Source organism: Poromitra crassiceps (assembly GCF_964638095.1).
Source record: "Poromitra crassiceps genome assembly, chromosome: 19".
Taxonomy (NCBI): domain Eukaryota; kingdom Metazoa; phylum Chordata; class Actinopteri; order Beryciformes; family Melamphaidae; genus Poromitra; species Poromitra crassiceps.
This window is the reverse complement of record NC_139646.1, coordinates 24,893,841-24,913,840: the sequence shown is the minus strand read 5'-3', so window position 1 is coordinate 24,913,840 and position 20,000 is coordinate 24,893,841. Positions and strand designations below refer to the sequence as shown.

Here is a 20,000-nt window from a genome sequence, read left to right as displayed (position 1 = left end):
ACCATTGGCTTAACATAACAGCGTGACAAGTTTTCCTGCCCAGACGCTGTTTGCTGAAGCTGGGATGTGATATTTCAGGTTCTTTCATTTGTTCATTCAGTCATACACTCTCATTTGCCCAGGGATCTTCAGCTGAGCATGTTCACAGGTTGTCCTGCAGGCCCTGGGATCTTCAGCTGCGCATGTTCACAGGTTGTCCTGCAGGCCCTGGGATCTTCAGCTGCGCATGTTCACAGGTTGTCCTGCAGGCCCTGGGATCTTCAGCTGAGCATGTTCACAGGTTGTCCTGCAGGCCCTGGGATCTTCAGCTGAGCATGTTCACAGGTTGTCCTGCAGGCCCTGGGATCTTCAGCTGCGCATGTTCACAGGTTGTCCTGCAGGCCCTGGGATCTTCAGCTGAGCATGTTCACAGGTTGTCCTGCAGGCCCTGGGATCTTCAGCTGAGCATCTTATGGATTCCATCTAGGGATGCACGATATATCGGCAATCATATCGGTATCGGCGGATGTTAGTCATTTTTTAACATATCGGTCATATCGGTATCGGTCAGATGTTGCAATGTTAATATCTGTTATCATTATCAGCCAAATTCTTCACATTGATATGAAATAATGCAGTAAATCTATGATTTATGGGCTTTTCCAAAGGCTTTGCAAATAAAGAAATGCATAACTTTTTCAAATTCAGTGTTAACATGTGTTTTTCAGTATGTACAAAATGTGATGATCATAAAAATGTGGTTTTATACAGATCATATCGACATCGGTAAATATCGGTTTTCGGCCATAACAGCAATGTTAATATCGGTTATCGGCATCGGCCAAATTTTTCATATCGGTGCATCCCTAATTCCATCCATAAGTAACACAATGACAGATTTTGGTCATGGGTTTCATACACTTTCTGTAATAAAACATCTAGAAGCAGATACATCATCTCATCAAATGGGGAGTCTGTGGTTAAGTTGTCTCAGTTTAGGGGTCCTTGACATGAAAAAGTTTCAGAACCACTGCTATAGAGCGATGTATCAGAATCAGTAGGGGAGAGACGACTGTGTAAATCATACTTGACACCAAAATCTTCAAATGTAGAAATGAAGTCTGGGAAAAAGTGCTCGTCCAACCAGAAGCACGGGCTCCTCTTCCTGATCACATCTCGCTCTTTCATTTCCTTCAGCAGTCTGCTCATGCTGCCTCATACCTCTGCCTCGTCACTGAAAGTCTTCTGCACCTCTCTCTCTCCCTGCAGCGCGAGGAGGCCCTGAAGCAGAAGAAGCAGTTGTCAGTGGAGTTGTCAAACCTCAGAGATGAACTGGGTAAGTGGTGCTTCTCAAAGCAGACACACATCCCCCCCTTTCCTTCTCTTTTGCATATGACACATGCATTATGAGGCTTATCCAGGAGAGCTGAACTGCCATTCAAAACACATGATCTGGTGGCTGCTCTTCATTCTCAGCAAGAGGCCCAAGGCGACTAAAGCCCACAGCGCAGGCCGTAACGTGTCAACATGTGTGTGTCGTGCATGTGCCTATAACATTAAGCCCTTATGTGGTCTTCATTTGAGGAACATTAACACTAACAATACCACTGGTGTCAGATAGAGACAACCAATCATCTTCACCATGGTTTCATTACACCAAGATATCACAATTAATTGACTATGGCATGTTGATGTTAAGAAGCGGTCTACTGGTATCAGTATTAGTGATACCAGTAGACTGCTAGATTAGTATTCGTGTTTCAACTGCAAAGATTGGATGAGAGCTCACAACTGTCACTCAACCATTGATGTTGAAAATCCTCTGGTCTCAAGTCAAAGTTCTTAATTGGCTCGCTTCAACATTACCGAAGCAGACGAGCAAGACTGCAATAACACCACATAATGCACCCGTATAATACAGGTGTCAGCAGGTGCAATAGTGGATAGTTAAGAAAAATGTTTAGAAGATAGCTTTGCGTGTCTACCTTCCCGTACGCCGTGTGTGTGGCAAGCTGCCATCACGCTGTCAGTGAGTGAATGCATAGCTTCATTATCTGCTCACTCCTCCATGGCCATGGGGCTGAGGAGATAATGACTGATTTTTCATTTTTGGGTGAACATTATCCTTTAAAGAGGACATGAAACATTTGATCATAAGACTCTAGTTTGTTTGCATTTCACCTCAGACAAGACAGGACACTGCTTCCAAGTCTGACGTTTAATTTACCTCCATTTGCTAGAAAGATGAGCAACATTTCAGCTTTTTGGTGCACTGCTAGATGATGTGACTGTTGAGCTTCCTGCGTAAAGAAAGGATCAATAAATAAAAGTACATAAGTACACACACACACGCACACACACACACACACACACACACACACACACACACGCTCTCTCCTATGTAGGTAACATGTAGACATTCACACACCCACACAATGTACATAGAAACATACACTGACGCGTGCACGTGCACACACACACACACACACACACACACACACACACACACACACACACACACACACACACACGGTGGAGGAGTAGCTCTCTGAAAAGCAAAAGTCAAACTCTCCACTTTCCCCCCGTCCGTCATTTTGAGCAGCAGTGACTCTTAATCTCTTCTTTTACTGCGTGTTTGACCTTTGACCTCCTCTCTTTACACACAGGCCTGAGGAATGTCAGCAATGTATAGGTCCTGTGCTGCTGTCACCACACACACACACACGCATGCACACGCACACGCACACACACACACACACACACACACAGCTGCGTCTGGTAAACCGACATGCTTTCCAAGTCCAACTGAACGGGAAAGACGAGTTTCATGGGGTCATAATGTCTGCTGGATGATGGTTTTCTGGTGACGTTTGACTGTCTGCTAAATTGAAGCATTGAACAGGTTAGAGCTGCATGTCTACAAGCATAGCTTGGTGGCCACAGAGCCCCCCCTGAACTACCTATATCCAATGTTAAGGGGGGGGGACATTTTACGGGGTAATAAGGAGGGGAATAATATGTGAAATTATAGTCTCAGTAGATTTACATGAAACAAATGCTTTGTTTTTCTTTGTCTTTGTTTTAAAGCGTTTGTTGAACGCTTTAAAACGTTGGGATGAGCACGCCAGTTCGTTGATTCATGAAACAAATGCTACCAGACACAAAAAGTGTAAGATGATCGGGTTCCCAAAAACGCAATAGTTCAAGATATAAACGATGAAGAGGGAAGCCGCTGTGTAATGCAAGAATCACTTCTTTAATGCCTTAAAATACACCCTCCATTACACTTTCAATCACTTTCTATCACGTTTCCCCCCAGTATTTTTCTCCTTGGCCAATTCCTCCTGCTGTCCCTGTCGTTGTAAGATGTAGTTGTAAGACTACATGCTTCCTCTGATACATGTGCAGTCACCAGCCGCTCCATTAGCACCTGACAGCGAGGGCTTTCAGGACTTATTCCCTCCAGTTCCCCTCCCCCGACCGACCAGAGGAGGCACTAGTGCAAGGACCAGGACTCATACCCCACCCCCACCGCTTCCCACCCGCAAACATGGCCAATAGTGACTGTAGGGACGTCTGACCAAACCAGAGGTGCTGCTGCCAGTAACTGAACCCCGGGTTTCTGCGTTGGTAGGCGAGTGCTCTTACCTCTACACCAGTGGTTCCCAACCACCGGGCCGCGGCCCGCTAGCGGCCGCAACGCATTTGGTACCGGGCCATGAGCCCGGTCCATTTTTTTTTTTTTTTTATAAACATAGGCTATAATATTATAGGCTGTGTGTGGTAGTTGAAACATAGTTTAAAGGTGACGTTTATTTATGTTTGTAGTTGAAACAAAAACATAAATACTGTATAGGCTACATACAGTACAACACAAAAGGCTGTTATTTACCCTTTGTCGCCACCTGGTGAGTACATATATATGTAACTAAAACGATTAAAATTGACAACCATTCCGAAACTTTTTTTTCGATGTATCTACCGGTCCTTGGCACAAAAACGGTTGGGAACCCCTGCTCTACACTACCCAGACGCCCCACTTTCAAACACTTTCAAGCATTGAAACAAATGCTAAAATCTGAAAGAAATGTGCTGAGAACATTTCCAAAGCTCCAAGTGGGCGATGCTGTTAGACTGCTGAGTGAAAATATTTGCCTCGACAGGTTACAGTCACTTCTTCCATCATCACCATGTGCTTATGTAAGACACGCTGTAAACCTAAACATGTCTGCTAGCCTAGAAGAGGGATTCAACTTGACACCTTTGACCTTTTGATCCGTTGGAGTTTTATTGCTACTACCATGTCAGCAGGATAAAGAGAGCGACGGTGAGCTGTAGGCAAAATTAATCTTAAGCAACAAAAAAATAAAAAATAAATCTTTACAACCAAAAATAAAGGTGGAAGATCTGTATCTGAATTCAGCTTTTACCCTCTCATCATATATTCAAAAGGGAAACATTTGCATGAGTTGGACCACCTTGACTTGAAAAATAAGTATACATTTCATCTAGACGTGCAAGCAACAGAAGCAGCATGGCATGGTCCACGGTGCATGCATTCACGCTGTCTCTAGTTTCATTTTTGCGTTCTGTCCCCAGACTAGACATCCCACACACACACACACACACACACACACACACACACACACACACACACACACACACACACACACACACACACACACACTGTTGGCAAACATTTTTATTATGGTTATTGGGAAGAAGGGGGGCGGGGTCCTCTTGACATGATGTCATTATTCCACACCACCACCTGCCAAGCACCTGCCGCCACACGAGCGCACAAGTAACATGCTGTATAAGCTTGTGTGTAAGCTGGTCACAGCTGTTGTCTTTGTGTCTCTATCAGCACAGGGACAGGCGTTCACACTGACACCAGAGGGCTCTGTTCAGAGGGACATGTCTTTGTGTCTCTATCAGCACGGGGACAGGCGTTCACACTGACACCAGAGGGCTCTGTTCAGAGAGACATGTCTTTATGTCTCTATCAGCACGGGGACAGGCGTTCACACTGACACCAGAGGGCTCTGTTCAGAGGGACATGCCTTTGTGTCTCTATCAGCACAGGGACATGCGTTCACACTGACACCAGAGGGCTCTGTTCAGAGAGACATGTCTGTGTGTCTCTATCAGCACGGGGACAGGCGTTCACACTGACACCAGAGGGCTCTGTTCAGAGGGACATGTCTTTGTGTCTCTATCAGCAGGGACAGGCGTTCACACTGACACCAGAGGGCTCTGTTCAGAGAGACATGTCTTTGTGTCTCTATCAGCAGGGATGGGCGTTCACACTGACACCAGAGGGCTCTGTTCAGAGAGACATGTCTTTATGTCTCTATCAGCACAGGGACAGGCGTTCACACTGACACCAGAGGGCTCTGTTCAGAGGGACATGTCTTTGTGTCTCTATCAGTAGGGACAGGTGTTCACACTGACACCAGAGGGCTCTGTTCAGAGAGACATGTCTTTATGTCTCTATCAGCACAGGGACAGGCGTTCACACTGACACCAGAGGGCTCTGTTCAGAGGGACATGTCTTTGTGTCTCTATCAGCACGGGGACAGGTGTTCACACTGACACCAGAGGGCTCTGTTCAGAGGGACATGTCTGTGTGTCTCTATCAGCACGGGGACAGGCATTCACACTGACACCAGAGAAACTCGAACTGGTTAAAAGTGACTATCTACTATACTACTATTAATATATCGATATCGGTCCGATGAGCAAAATAACACCACAATGTTAATATCGGTTAGTGGTATCGTACAAAGTTTTCATATTGAGAGGAAACAATGCGGTAAATCTATGATTTATAGGCTTTTCCAAATGTTTTGGAAATTTAAAAAACTAAGACTACTTTTCATCATATCGACATCAGTAAATATCTGTTATCGGCCATATCGGCCAGGTATCGGTCAAAGTGTCCATATCGGTGCCTCCCAGGGAAGCATGCATGTGCTTGTGAGAGGAGAAATCAGTCAAGGGAGGAGTGAGTCTGCTGCATACCTCTGACTTGACTTACAGATGTTTTTGGGGTTGGAGCGCATGTCTGCTGTGCGACTAATTAAACTGGAATGTGGTTGTCGGTATGCTGAAGGACACACACGCACACACATACATACACACACACACGCACACACGCACACACACATACATACATACACACACACACACACAGAAAATATGCTGTTCATCATTACCTGTTCAAACACTGATTCCTCCAGGCATGTCCCATCTCCACACAATCTGTATTCTCGTCTTCACATTGACATAATGCGATGTGACCGTTGCCTTGTATTGCTGCGTGCGTGCGTTGGCTCTCACACTATGTAGATCAGGGGTGCCCAACCTTTTTTGACCCAAGATCTACTTTTCAAGTAGCCAGCCTCCCGAGAGCTACCAGTCCAGTTTCAACATCGCAAACGCACACACATCGTTTCCAGCCTGCAGTAACTAACCTCACAACACTTTCCCTCACAACCACTTGACATTAGGGCTGTGAATCTTCACTGCCCTCACGATTCGATTCGATTACGATTCAGAGGGCTACGATTCGATTCGATTACGATTATCGATGCATCTCGATGCATCTTAAATCGATGCATCCCTTTTTTTCCCCAATACATGATTTATTTTGTCTCACTTTTTTAATAATCGATTTTTGACACCCCTCGCAATCGACCTGGGGTCAGTCCGCGGTCGACCAGTAGACCTCGATCGACTGGTTGGGCACCCCTGGTGTAGATGATGGCTCCAAGACTCCAAGCAGACATATTGGAGTAGCTCAGTGATGTCTCTGGTCTTCATCTGGTCCCCAAGCCACCCAAATCCTGCCCTCGTGTGGCTTGCCTACTGATGCTTGTGTAGTAATACTGTAAGTAGCTGATCCCCAAACTCTTCAAGAAGTCATTTGGACTAGTATAGTCTTAAAACCTTATTTTCCCCAAAATAAGCTGAAAAAAATCTGCCAAATGTGAAATATTTGAATTTCCAGGGCAGTTTCACTCCTTTTGAACATTTTCTAAAGTGACACGATCTTAAAATTGGGTGTCCCATCTTATTATTATTATTATCAAGAGGCTAACACTTAGCTCAACAATATTCTTGAATCTTGTTGACTTGCCTTGGAAAACAAGTGAAAGTATCACGCCTCATTTGCTCAGTACTGCACTAAATAACTTCAGATGGATAGTTTTACAGTGCGTCAGTATAGAAAGGTTCTTGTTGTAGCTCCATGCTCCAGTCCCATGCTTCAGCTTTCCATAGTTGCTGTATCCTTGCATTAGTGTTTGGCTTAAGGATCAGGCCACTAAAGCCTGCTTTCTTCATCTATGGGTCGAGCTACAGTACCAAGATGGGCTACAGACCTGCTTCTGAAGGGTCTCCGCATAAACAACTGTTGTGTGTCGTTCGGCAAAAACCGATCAATCTTATTTAAGCAGTGCAGCCTCTTCTATAAGTGACATGTGAGTTTAAGCCGAGATGTGCGCACGAGAAGTAGACTAGGCCCCTCCCCCCAGCTCTACAAGGAACTGAGAGTGGAGACAGAAAGTGGCTCAAAGCCGGTGAAGCACGCACACACGCACACATGCACAGGGGGGTGGGGGAGAAGGGTCCGACCTGCGGCGTGGTTCACCTGGTAGAGCGCATACCACTAAGGCTTAGTCCCTCGCGCGGCCCACTCGGGTTTGAATCCGACCCCTGGTCCTTTGCCGCACGTCATCTCCTCTCTCTCTCCTCACATTTCCTGTCTACCTACTGTCCTATCAATAAAGGCAAAAATGCCCTAAAAAAAATCTTTAAAAAGGGTCCGACCTGCACAAACCTGCACCGCTTACTTCAACAGCTGGGTGTGATTCTTTTTGGGAGATACTCGACACGAGAACATTTGGGAACCTTCGTTATAAAGTGCAACAGAATAACTGTTCTCCTCTGCTCTGGGCCCAGTGTCGTCATCCCAGTGCTGCGAGCGTCTGCAGAAGGAGAAGGAGGAGGTGCGCCTCGGTTTGGAGGAGGCCTTGAAGAGCCTGGAGGAGCAGCACAGGGAGGAACTGGTGCAGCTGGAGAACAGGTATTGACCAAATCACAATGTTTGTTTCCAGTATCTTCTGCCTAGAAAACCCCTATACATGTATATAGCTACAGTTTAATGGTGTGGAGCAAACAGTGCTAGGAACAACTGAGATAAAGCGAAAGTGGTTGAGTCTAAAATGCACGTTTGATGCTTTCATATCTCATTAATAACAACACTTTCACTCACGTTAGTTTGGAGACATAATTTAGCTGTCGGGCCACAGACTAAAGAAAATAACAGCTTGAGTTTACCCAAAACTAGCAGTTAGTCCCACCAGCCTGTCATTTTTGGGTAACGTTACATTTGGTTTATCAAAGAGGCTAAAACAGTATAGGCTATGAAATAAACACAGCAGAAACGTTAGCTAGGTCATACCACTGTGCTATGCTAACTATGGTATATATCTTATACGTTATAGTTACGGCTGAAAATGACAACGGAAATAAACAATAAACAAGTTTGCCGATATCTCTGCAATTCAAATCCATCGCCAGTTGTCTACTCAGAAGTAGTCTCGACGCCAGACCCATGAGAGTTCTTAACGCTGATACACTACGTTACTGCATGTTGCAGAGCTCTCTCTGGGTCTGGGACACTTTCCCTCAGCCAGCTGGTTATGGGAGGGAACCGTTCACTTGGCCAGTCATATGCCAGTGATGGATTCAGTCCTCTCCAATCAGTAACGACTTTGCGATCAGACAACACGGGAGGTGCAGCCCATTTGCTCTCTCATCGGTGCTACGACCTGTCACTCATTCAATTTCAACCCGCCTTCAAAACCAGCAGTGGCTGTTGACTGGCACAGACTCACTTATGTAGTATGCGGAGCGCAGCGATTCAACGTAATATTTGAGTCTGGGGAGAGACTAACTCAGAAGTGACTGTTACCGTTAACGCAACGTCACAGTGATTGGGTCAATTCACCTGCTGACGTGCCATTGAGCTATTAACTGATGGATTAGGTTTTGCCTTCACTTGTCTGAACTGTTGCTCAACGTGATGTATAAAAATTAAAGCCTCCAATTTTTCCATTTGTTCTTAATCTCTGGAAGTACACTGTGTCTATAATTGTGCCAATGTTTTTTGTTAATGAATAATAATTAATTAATAATAATTAATAATCATTATAATTAATATATAATAATAATAATATAATATAGAATTAATATATAATATTAATACTAATGAATTAATTAATTTTGTTAATTAATAATTGTGCCAATGCTTTTTGTCTCAGGTTGAGGAGTTTTTACCAAACGGAGTGGGACAAAGTCCACCAGACATACCAAGAGGAGGCTGACAAATGTCGGGTGCTGATGGAGCAACAGGTCAGAGCACATACCAACACACACACACACACACACACACACACACACACACACACACACACACACACACACACACACACACACACACACACAGACACACACACACACACACACACACACACATTCTCTTTATCAAATGTCATGCATTCTCCACATCATTACAATTACTTACTTACGAGCAAGTTTTTCCGCACTTGTCTCGTTAAACTTTTCCCCTCTGACATGTACGACTCTCCCATAAAATCAGCTTTTATTATGAAATAATTGCAGAGTTGAACACGACATGGCAAACAAAGATGGTATTGCCACACACAATGCAGCATGACATTTGATATGTGGATTTGATTATAGAATCTAATGGGTTCCCACAGGTCTTGACAATGTGTGAAATTGAGATAGACATAAATAGACATGGGTCATTGAAAATGCTTGAATTTATGCTAAAAACAGAACAGTCGACTCACTACGGGTTAAAATTGACTTTTCGAAGGCAGCAGATATTCTTCAGATTTCTCTGTGTTCTGTGTATTTCGGATCACACACAACACAAAAACGTTACAACGTGCATCAATAAGGCTAGCCTATTAATTTATTTAATTGCAATTATTGTGAAGGTTCGAACCGGAAATTTCCAATTTATTCTGGCTGACTTGACACTGCTTGGAATTGGTGATGACATTTGCAGTTGCAGTCTGCACACAAATCTTTATCCCAAACGCTGTGTATAAATGCAGAGTCAAAGGCCAGAACGCAACAACAGTTTGCAGTTTTATGCAGAGACCGTTGTCGTCTAAACGTGGCCTTTGTTGTCGTCTGTGAGCTTCTGTAAAGCCTGCTAGATCTCATTAGAAAACCTCTGTGTCTCAAACGATGGTTCCTTGAATTTGAGGGAATTTTGCCTGGAAAGTCATTGAATTAGATGGTGTGGGAACCCTGAATGTACTGCTGTACACCTAAGATGGCTGCCTGAGAGCCTTAAGAGAGCACCGTCTTGTGTTTAGCTTTCTGAATCTCCAGCGCTGTATCTCAGATCATAGATACAGTCAATGTCTCGTCATAGACGTTGGCGTAGCTGGCTGGGGGCGTGGTCATGGTGGGGTAAATCCCCCCCGTTCTCCCCATTCAGCATAGTTAGCATTTAGCTGCTAGCCCAGCCCAGGCAGACAGGATCAGGGGCGATTCAACCACCGCAGTAAACGCACATCTGAACATACGTCTATGTACCTACTCTAGAATCCCCAATCCTGTAGTGTAGAGCCGCAGCACCGTCCTTTCGTGAGTCAGCCCATTGAGATATATGGGCGGTTTTACCCCACTCGCACGCCTGCCGTATAACATTTTGTGGGCGTTCCCACACATGCCGACTGTCTCTATTTCAACACAGCAGCCGAAGACGCTGTGGAGAGCGTCGACTTGAATAGGAACACCTGCACTGTCTAATTAGCTTCTTTCTGTTTAGTATTCATTCAACACAGCGGCGACGCCTCCAGAGACGCTGTCCCGCCCCCTCCAGACTGAGCTGTGATTGGTTCAGGGGAAGTTGTGATGTCATAGCGCGACCCATAAAAGCTGTGATTTAGTAGCTCCCTGATCTCATAACCTGCGCTGGCTCTCTCTCTCTCTCTCCCTCTATCTCTCTCTCTCTCACACACACACACACACACACACACACACACACACACACACACGCACCACCCAGCTGCTCATAAAAACATCTCTAGTGGAGATTTATGACCATCACCATGGTTACAGTGCGTCTCTGATGCGGTTGATTGCAGTCAAACACGGCAGCGTGGAACGTGGATGGGAGGCAGGTCATTTTCTAGTCACAATCATGACTTTTCATCCATTTCTGCCTTTTTAATGTGCAATGAGTTAGCGTCATTTAAAGAGCCCTAAAGAAATCTTTTAAGATCTATTACTCTACTTTCTATAATCATTTGTGTCCAGAGTCTATGAACATGCAAATATATTTCATCTCAAAGGTTTTCCTGCTGAACACACTATGTCTCCTACTTCACTGTAAAGTCCATTCTCAGTGTATAGTGCACTGGAGGCTTCAGGTTTCCACATCACACTTGTGTAAGATGAATATTGGACAGGGATTGGCTTCCAAACTGTTTGTGATGTCACAAACAGCTCGTAGGCCCCGCCCCCTAAAACTGTGATTTTCAGCACAGACAAACTTTTCACTTTCAGCAGATGGATGTGAAAACAGCCTTCTAGTGTCAAACTCTGCACAGATGTCATTCTGCACAGTGAAGCTCAAACATCACACTGAAGGAACCAGAAGAACAATTTTGCCTTCACCAGGTCTTTAACTTCACTATCGGTTAGAGATGGGACCATGTGCTTATCTCACAATACGGTTCAATAGTATTGTTCAATGACAACAAAGTCTGACTGCAGAATTCAGTTTATATCTGGGACACAAATCTGTGTAGAAGTGGCGTTGGCTGTGAGAATGAAAACAATGTCAAAGTGTCATTGCAAAGTGCAAATAATGTAATTTGGATGGAGAGCTTGTGAAATAGTGATGGTCAAGCGTCTCATTTGTGATTACTACAGCAGAATAACATGGAGCTGATCTCGCCATTAAAGGTTGATCTGGTTCCATGGCGACGCTCAGTAGTGACGCGACGGTATCAGCACAGTGTTTAATAGTAAAGGCATCTTCACGTGGTGCTGACCCTGTGGCTACCTGTGTTCTCCAGGTGGAGGAGCTGAGGAGCCGACAGGAAGCAGAGAGGAAGAAGCAGGAAGTGTGTCACAGCCAGACAATGGAGTCGCTCAAACGGCAGCATGACACCTCCGTACAAGGTATGTCCAGTTGAAATCAGTCTGACTTGTACATGTTGGCCAGCTAGTGTTTCAGTCACACATCTGCCAGCCAATCAGAAAATGGTATAAAGTGAAATATCTTTCAATTCCAGGCCTAAAACAATGATGTAATATCAATATTGTGTGTGTGTGTGTGTGTGTGTGTGTGTGTGTGTGTGTGTGTGTGTGTGTGTGTGTGTGTGCGTGTGTGTGTGTGTGTGCAGAGCTGAAGGTGACCCAGCAGACAGACCTGCAGAACCTGGAGAAAACACTGAAGGAGACTGAAGCCTCTCTCTCTGTAAGGGACTCTCGTGTATTAATTTACAGTTATGGTTTCAAAAGTACATAAAACCAGTTGTATTATCTTTGTCATTTTTAGCTTATTTACTCATTTTTAAAGTAGTCCAACGTCCATAAATAATGCATGTACCTGGAAATGCATACACCCACCTTTGAAGTATATTATACCGTATACAGCAATGTCACCGATGCTCTTATCCAATGAGTGAACAGTTAAGAGGTCCAGTGTTTCCTCCCGGCTGTTGGTTTGTTAGAAGATTCAAATGGACTCCCTACCTAACCGCTGATGGGTTTTGACAGGCAAATTATAATTTAGTTGGAATCTATTGGCTCTGCTGTGATACCAGAGCATTCCAAAGAACCCTGCAATTTAACATCGAGCCAATGAAAACTGTCATCTAGTACTGTATGTCAGAATGACCCCTCCCCATCCTACATTTGAATACACTATTGCCAACAAAATCACTTTTTAAATATGTAATGCATCAGAGGTGGGGACTCAAGTCACAATTTGAGTTGTTTGAGACTTGACTTGATGCATGGAGAGAAGACTTGAGACTTGACTTAGATTCTGGTGACTTGGGACTCAATTTGAAAAAAAAAGTCTTGACTTGAGATCTTGTGATTGTGTAAATGACTTGCATTGAAAGTGACGAGATTTGTTCCAGCAAACGACTTGAATATAAATTCTGTTTTCTGGATTTGTATGGAATGATTGAATTGATTGAAGTTGAAACTGATTACAGAAATCAAACTTATCATTCATGATGCTCTTACCAAGTTTTTATCCTACTCCTAGTAAAACCATATTGTATATTGGTACTTCATTAGTTGAACACTGACGAGTAACTAGCTCTCTTCTTTCCTTTTCATCTAATACCTCTCCCTCCCTCCCTCCCTTCCTCCTCCCAGGAGAAAATAGCCGAGCTGTCATCGGAGAAGGAGGCCCTGAACGAGAAGCTGAGAGCGGAGGAGGAGAGGAGGCGGCGGATCCTCACCGACAAGAACCTGGTGAGTCATTATGAACATCATCATTCTTACCCTGATCTGCACACTGCGCTAAAACCACCAGAGCACTCAACTGCCATGGCAGAGTTCTGCTGAACATGGCTGCCCTCTGCTGGTCTGGAATGGCATCACGTCCCTACTGAGGACACACATCAGAAAATCTACAAGGATATATATATATATATATATATATATATATATATATATATATATATATATATATATATATATATATATATATATTCATCTGGCCTAATGTAACTGTGTCCCCGCCCGGGCAGAAGGACTCCCACACGCTGTACCTGGAGCAGGAGCTGGATAGCCTGAAGGTGGTGCTAGAGATCAAGAGCAACCAGCTGCACCAGAAGGACAAGAAGCTGATGGACATGGACAAACTGGTGAGGGGGAAGCAGACTGACACTAAACATGGTAGAATGGATGGTTTCTACACTGCTGTCTATGGGAAGCAGACTGACACTAAACATGGTAGAATGGATGGTTTCTACACTGCTGTCTATGGGAAGCAGACTGACACTAAACATTGTTGAATGGATGGTTTCTACACTGCTGTCTATGGGAAGCAGACTGACACTAAACATTGTTGAATGGATGGTTTCTACACTGCTGTCTATGGGAAGCAGACTGACACTAAACATGGTAGAATAGATGGTTTCTACACTGCTGTCTATGGGAAGCAGACTGACACTAAACATGGTAGAATAGATGGTTTCTACACTGCTGTCTATGGGAAGCAGACTGACACTAAACATGGTAGAATAGATGGTTTCTACACTGCTGTCTATGGGAAGCAGACTGACACTAAACATGGTAGAATAGATGGTTTCTACACTGCTGTCTATGGGAAGCCCTTCACCTGAATCCATGCTAATGCAACATTGTGATCACGTGCATAAATTACATGTATGAATATGGTACATTTCATCATCCCCAGTTTTAGTGTCCCATGATCTAAACGTGTGTCAGCACCCTGAACACAAACACTGAATAGCCATGTGTGTGTGTGTGTGTGTGTGTGTGTGTGTGTGTGTGTGTGTTCCAGGTGGACAGTAATGTGAAGCTAGAGGAGTGTCTGACGAAGGTCCAACAGGAGAACGAGGACTACAGAGCCAGGATGGACAAACACGCTGCACTCTCCAGGTACGTGCTGCTGCTCCTGTGTGTGTGTGTGGGGGGGGGGGGAGTGAGAGAGTGATGCTGCACTCTCCAGGTACGTGCTGCTGCTCCTGTGTGTGTGTGGGGGGGGGGGGGGGAGTGAGAGAGTGATGCTCCACTCTCCAGGTACGTGCTGCTGCTCCTGTGTGTCTGTCTGTGTGGGAGTGAGAGAGTGACGCTGCACTCTCCAAGTACGTGCTGTTGCTCCTGTGTGTGTGTGGGAGTGAGAGAGTGATGCTGCACTCTCCAGGTACGTGCTGCTGCTCCTGTGTGTGTGGGGGGAGGGGGAGTGAGAGAGTGATGCTGCACTCTCCAGGTACGTGCTGCTGCTCCTGTGTGTGTGGGGGGAGGGGGAGTGAGAGAGTGATGCTGCACTCTCCAGGTACGTGCTGCTGCTCCTGTGTGTGTGTGAGAGTGAGAGAGTGACGCTGCACTCTCCAGGTACGTGCTGCTGCTCCTGTGTGTGTGTGTGTGTGTGTGTGTGTGTGTGTGTGTGTGTGTGTGTGTGAGAGAGTGATGCTGCACTCTCCAGGTACGTGCTGCTGCTGCTCCTGTGTGTGTGTGTGTGTGTGTGGGTGGGTGGGAGTGAGAGAGTGACTCATGGTTCTGCAGAGGCATCACTTAGGCCATCTGTTCTGCAGCAGGGTCTCCCTCTTCTCTGCACCTGTCTTCTCCATCAGTATCCAAAGACTGTCTGCCTCCGTTTCTCTGCTTCCATCAGACCTGGGCCAAATAACTAAGTGTTTGATTTCAACTTCACATGGGTGGGGTTTTATAATAATGACTAAATATGCGTCCACCAGGCTAGAAAAAGAGAGATCATGTAACAGATAGAAAAAAGCACGCACATCCAAACCAAAGAGGGCAGTTGCTGAGACGAAAGTGAACATACATGAAAAAGTTCCAGATACTGCAGCTAGGTAGCAGTTTCTGAATCTAATGGTCTCAGGTTCAGCAATGCAATCAGCTGTTCTACGCTATTGTTGCCAAGAAGGCAATCCAATATGGCCACCAGAGGGCGCCTTGCATCACCGAGCAGCCCCATCACACCCTGTGCTCTCTGTCCCCCCCCCTGCAGGCAGCTGTCCAGCGAGCAGGCCATGCTCCAGCAGACACTGCAGAAAGAGTCCAAGGTGAACAAGCGTCTGTCCATGGAGAACGAGGAGCTGCTGTGGAAGCTGCACAACGGAGACCTGCTGGCCAGCCCCCGCCGCCTGTCGCCCACCTCGCCCTTCCCCTCGCCACGGAACTCTGCCTCCTTCCCCGCCACAGCCGCCAGCGCGTCGCCCAGATAGCGCCCGCGGCTTCCCCCTACAGACGCTCCCCAGTTCCCCCCCCCACCCCCCATCCCCTTCCTGCCTCTCAAGGATCAAAGCTATTCCAAATACAGAGACAGAGAGACGTTCAATCCCCGCTCTGCTCTGGATATGAATCCCGTGACGACCTTGTACATGTCGAATGAAACGGACGGCATTAAACACGTTTGTTTTGAACGCGAAAAGACGTTGCAGTGGCATGGATGCACTTAAGTTGGGACTGCGTTGTGAGCGTGGGACTGGCCTCACGCTCGCCTCAGTCTCTCTCTGTCTGTCTACCAAACGCCTGGCCTCTCCAACCAACCTTTCTCCTTTTTCTGAAGGAAGAGAAAGCAACAGGCACACCTCAGGGTCTGTACATAGCATCTCACTATCCTTACCTTCTTCTTGTTGTTGTTGTTGTATAGTTTTTCGTCCTCTTACGCACCCTCACATTCTAAAGAGACGGGTGAGAAACGACCTTGGACAACATGTGGGGCATGCAGGCTTGTGGGAAGGAACTCAAAAGAAACGTGTTTGGGTTCCCCCTTTCTTCTAAAGGGTGTGAGGTTTTTCTTTTGTTTTTTCTTTCTTCCTTCCAAAGAGCGAAGCTCAATCACTGACTGATCCACCACGGACCTCTGGAGGAGGTGGATTACCTGCATGTCCTCGACGGGCCAATGAGGAACAAATGTTCAGCGTGTGTTATTCTCAATGTGAATTGTCAATGAACTAATGAACTGTCAACCCCTATACCTGTTCCCCCTCGTGAGTTCCTGACAACTTCTACCTTAATCAACGATGTGGAATGTAATCACCCTTTGATGTTAAGTCTGATACAAATTAAATCTTAGTCCAGGATCCTGTGTCCAAAATACTGTTTGATATCTGATGCAAATGAAATCTTAGAGGCCATTTACACCTGGCGTTAACATGCGTTTTCTGCCATCAGATTGCAATCAGATTGTACTTGACCACATTAACCTGATTCCATTTACACCTGGCGTTAACATGCGTTTTCTGCCATCAGATTGCAATCTGATGGCAGAAATGGGTGTCCTCTCAATCCGCATACAGTTGCTGTATCCAGATTGAGAGGACACATTGCATTTACACTTGTGTTCAATGTGTACACAATGCATCCCTGACCACCTCCGGAGGTGGTTTGGCCGATCAGATTGCAATCCTTCTTCAATGCGTTTTGGGGGTGTTTACACCTGTACTTTCAAGTGATAAAACACAATCTGATTGCAATCTGATGGCAGAAACCACATGTTAACGCCAGGTGTAAATGGCCTCTTAGTCCAGGATCCTGTGTCCAAAATACAGTTTGCTGTTTCCCCTTCGTTTTCTCTCAAAGTAACAGAGGGGTGCACCCTGAAATCACCAAAGATGCTGACCATTTGATTCCTAGACTGACAAATGAATGATCTGGCTGTGCTTTAGGGTTAAATGTAGGCAAACACAAACATGTGAGGATTGCAATTATTTTATTTCCACAGAAACTTCTGTCCAACACTCAGACTCATCTGCACCTGATAGAAACTGGCCTCTATTAATTAACTGAATCCAGAAAAGAAAAGTATAACTTTGTCTGTTGTTTATCCCGATGAACCGCAGATGTACCCAGAATGCCTCAGTGTACCATGTTCTGTTCCGTTTTGTTTTGGACATACTGTAGAATAAACACAAATATGAGCTCGGATCATATCTACATTATGTTTTATTTCTGTTATTAAAACGTTGCTCTAACCTGCAGTTCTGGATCTTATGCTAAGATTGTCAAGATCTTAACTATATTGGGAAAATTATGGGACAATTTGCCAGAGAGGGAATTGGAAATGTTATGAGGAATGAGAAATACAACATGAAAACAAATGTTTGGTAGAAAAGAATGCCTAAAATGAAATGAAGTACACTTTCACAATGTATATAGAGAGGTCTGTGTATGAGTTAGGAGAACTGTTAGGAACATTTGAACTTTCAGTACCCAGAAATCCTGTGTGTTTGTTGTCAGTAAACTAAACTGCACACAGCTCGCTCATGTTTACCAACCCGGCCAGTTTGATGCTTTAAAGTTTATATCAAAGATACCAAAGAGACAAGAGAGGAACAGATGTCATGATGGTGAGTGCAGCCTTCCTGCTGCTGAGACCATTTGGGTTTCACTCGAAATGGTGTCGATATATTCCATGCAATGCAAAATGAGACAAGAGTTCAAAACTAGGTTATTTTTATTACAAAGAATATTTGACATAATCAAGTGCATCCTACAAACTAATGCTTGAATCAACACAATTGATCATTGATGCTGGTGTCTTCTCTACATCTAAATGGACTCACTTTCCCTTACCTTTGTTTCACAAATTGTCTCTGGAATGGCTGCAAATTGAAACAGTCAAAACATGCTTAATATAAAAGTAAAATTGCAGACTTCAAAATGACATAAGAAAGCTGCTCAGTTACAAAGTAATTATCCCCTCAGCTTCGCTTGCTTTTCGCCCGTCGCCCGCGGGGGAGGTCGATGATGCCGCTCGCCGTTTTCCCCGGGTGAAGTTGTTCGGGTAGCTGGCCGATGACCGGCGGTGGATGCTGCAGGTCGGCAGCTCGCACCATCATGACCACGGATTTGATGGAGTACCACCAACCGTGCCATGTGTACCACACCACCCCGTCCTCGGTCATCGCTTGGTACGGTCCCTTGTAGTAATGGCCGTTGGGGTTCCCCGACTCACACCTGTGACGGGGAGAGGAGAAGAGCACATGAAGAGAAAGGACAGAATGGCTGACCTAATTGTGTAGCTTCTTTCAAAGGCATATTGGTGTTTAGAACAGGGTTCTCACACCTTCTTTCACATCAAATTCAAGGTCTTTCTAGGTCTAATTCACCACTTTTTAGATACTTTTTAGATTGAGAACTAGCAGGCTTTACAGAAGCTCACAGACAATTAAACACAATTCTCAACTGTGCTGTGATACACTTTGTAAAAAAAAAATCTAAAGATTTTTTTTTTAAATTCTCACACAAAATATATAAATTCAAACACTTTCGATGGCCCATGTGTATTTGGCTATTTTCAAAAACGTTCAATGCCTTGCTTTTTCCTCAAATTCTCAAAACTTTCGAGGATTTCAAGGACCTGTGGGAACCCTGTTAGAATCGTGGTCCCTTATCGCTCCTCCACCAGCTGGAAGACAAAACATTTTGCTCCTACAATATGGGAAGCAGCTGGCATCCATGTCTCACCTGCTAAACCACCAGCCTGCCTTGTCGTATCTGATACACTTGGCGTCGCCGTCGTCGTCGCTGGGGTGGTCGTACGTGCTGAATTTGACCCCGCCTGACCCCGACCCTGGGCCGGTCCACTTCTGCCCTGCAGAGGGGGGGCCGTGCGCCTTGGCCAGAGCATCCCCCGCATCCCCGCTGTACGCTCCCACGTGGAGCTGGTACTGGTCCTGACAGGAGAGAGCTTTTAGTCTACTTGATTATGGCGAGAACCAGAGGGGCGCGAGTGACATTTGACCAACTTTACCGGACAACCAAAACAAAAAATAACCGTACTTTAGTATTCAATTAAATGTTTTATATGAAAGCGTATAAACATGTGGATGACAATAAGGAACAACATTGTTGACATTCATTGAAAAAAAAAAATAGATATCTTTATTTAATTTGGAACAAAAGTCATCAGGGCCAAAAGGGCCCCAAATAGTTCAGTGAAGTGTTCAGTGTGCACAGAGTGAACACTGACACAGTGACACTGACACACTGACACTGACACAGTGTTCAGTGTTAGCTCTTTTGGTTTTTGATTAATAACTCTGGATAGGTTTAAAATTCACATGTGCATCGCTCGTTGAGTATCACTGGTATAGGGAACACACACACACACACACACATGGAGGACATTTACCTCAAACGTTGCAGAGCCAAGGCAACGAAAATAATGAAGGACAGCTCCCATCCAGGCCACCACTTGTTTGAGAGGTTGCGGTCTGGGAGGA

The 20,000-nt window shown here is 45.1% G+C and overlaps 2 protein-coding genes across 3 annotated transcripts in view; one reads left to right on the top strand and one right to left on the bottom strand.

Annotated features, from left to right (window-relative positions):
* LOC310793729 (microtubule-associated tumor suppressor 1 homolog A-like) overlaps positions 1–17,753 on the top strand; it is a 76,195-nt gene extending 58,442 nt beyond the window's left edge. Inside the window, exons 8-16 of the mRNA XM_083655593.1 lie at positions 1,249–1,315; positions 7,945–8,068; positions 9,309–9,399; positions 12,114–12,219; positions 12,444–12,517; positions 13,432–13,530; positions 13,809–13,925; positions 14,588–14,685; positions 15,779–17,753. Of these exons, the coding sequence (XP_083511719.1) occupies positions 1,249–1,315; positions 7,945–8,068; positions 9,309–9,399; positions 12,114–12,219; positions 12,444–12,517; positions 13,432–13,530; positions 13,809–13,925; positions 14,588–14,685; positions 15,779–15,995 (993 nt within the window). The 3' untranslated portion in view covers positions 15,996–17,753. The remainder of the gene's footprint in view (positions 1–1,248; positions 1,316–7,944; positions 8,069–9,308; positions 9,400–12,113; positions 12,220–12,443; positions 12,518–13,431; positions 13,531–13,808; positions 13,926–14,587; positions 14,686–15,778) is intronic.
* Positions 17,754–18,271: 518 nt separating this feature from the next.
* Positions 18,272–20,000, bottom strand: part of LOC310793516 (fibrinogen-like protein 1) — a 6,703-nt gene continuing 4,974 nt past the window's right edge. For both annotated transcript variants that reach the window (XM_083655316.1, XM_083655315.1), the window contains exons 5-6: positions 19,243–19,451; positions 18,272–18,732 (exon numbers count right to left, since the gene is read on the bottom strand). In XM_083655316.1, coding sequence (XP_083511442.1) covers positions 18,477–18,732; positions 19,243–19,451 — 465 coding nt within the window. In that variant the 3' untranslated portion in view covers positions 18,272–18,476. The remainder of the gene's footprint in view (positions 18,733–19,242; positions 19,452–20,000) is intronic.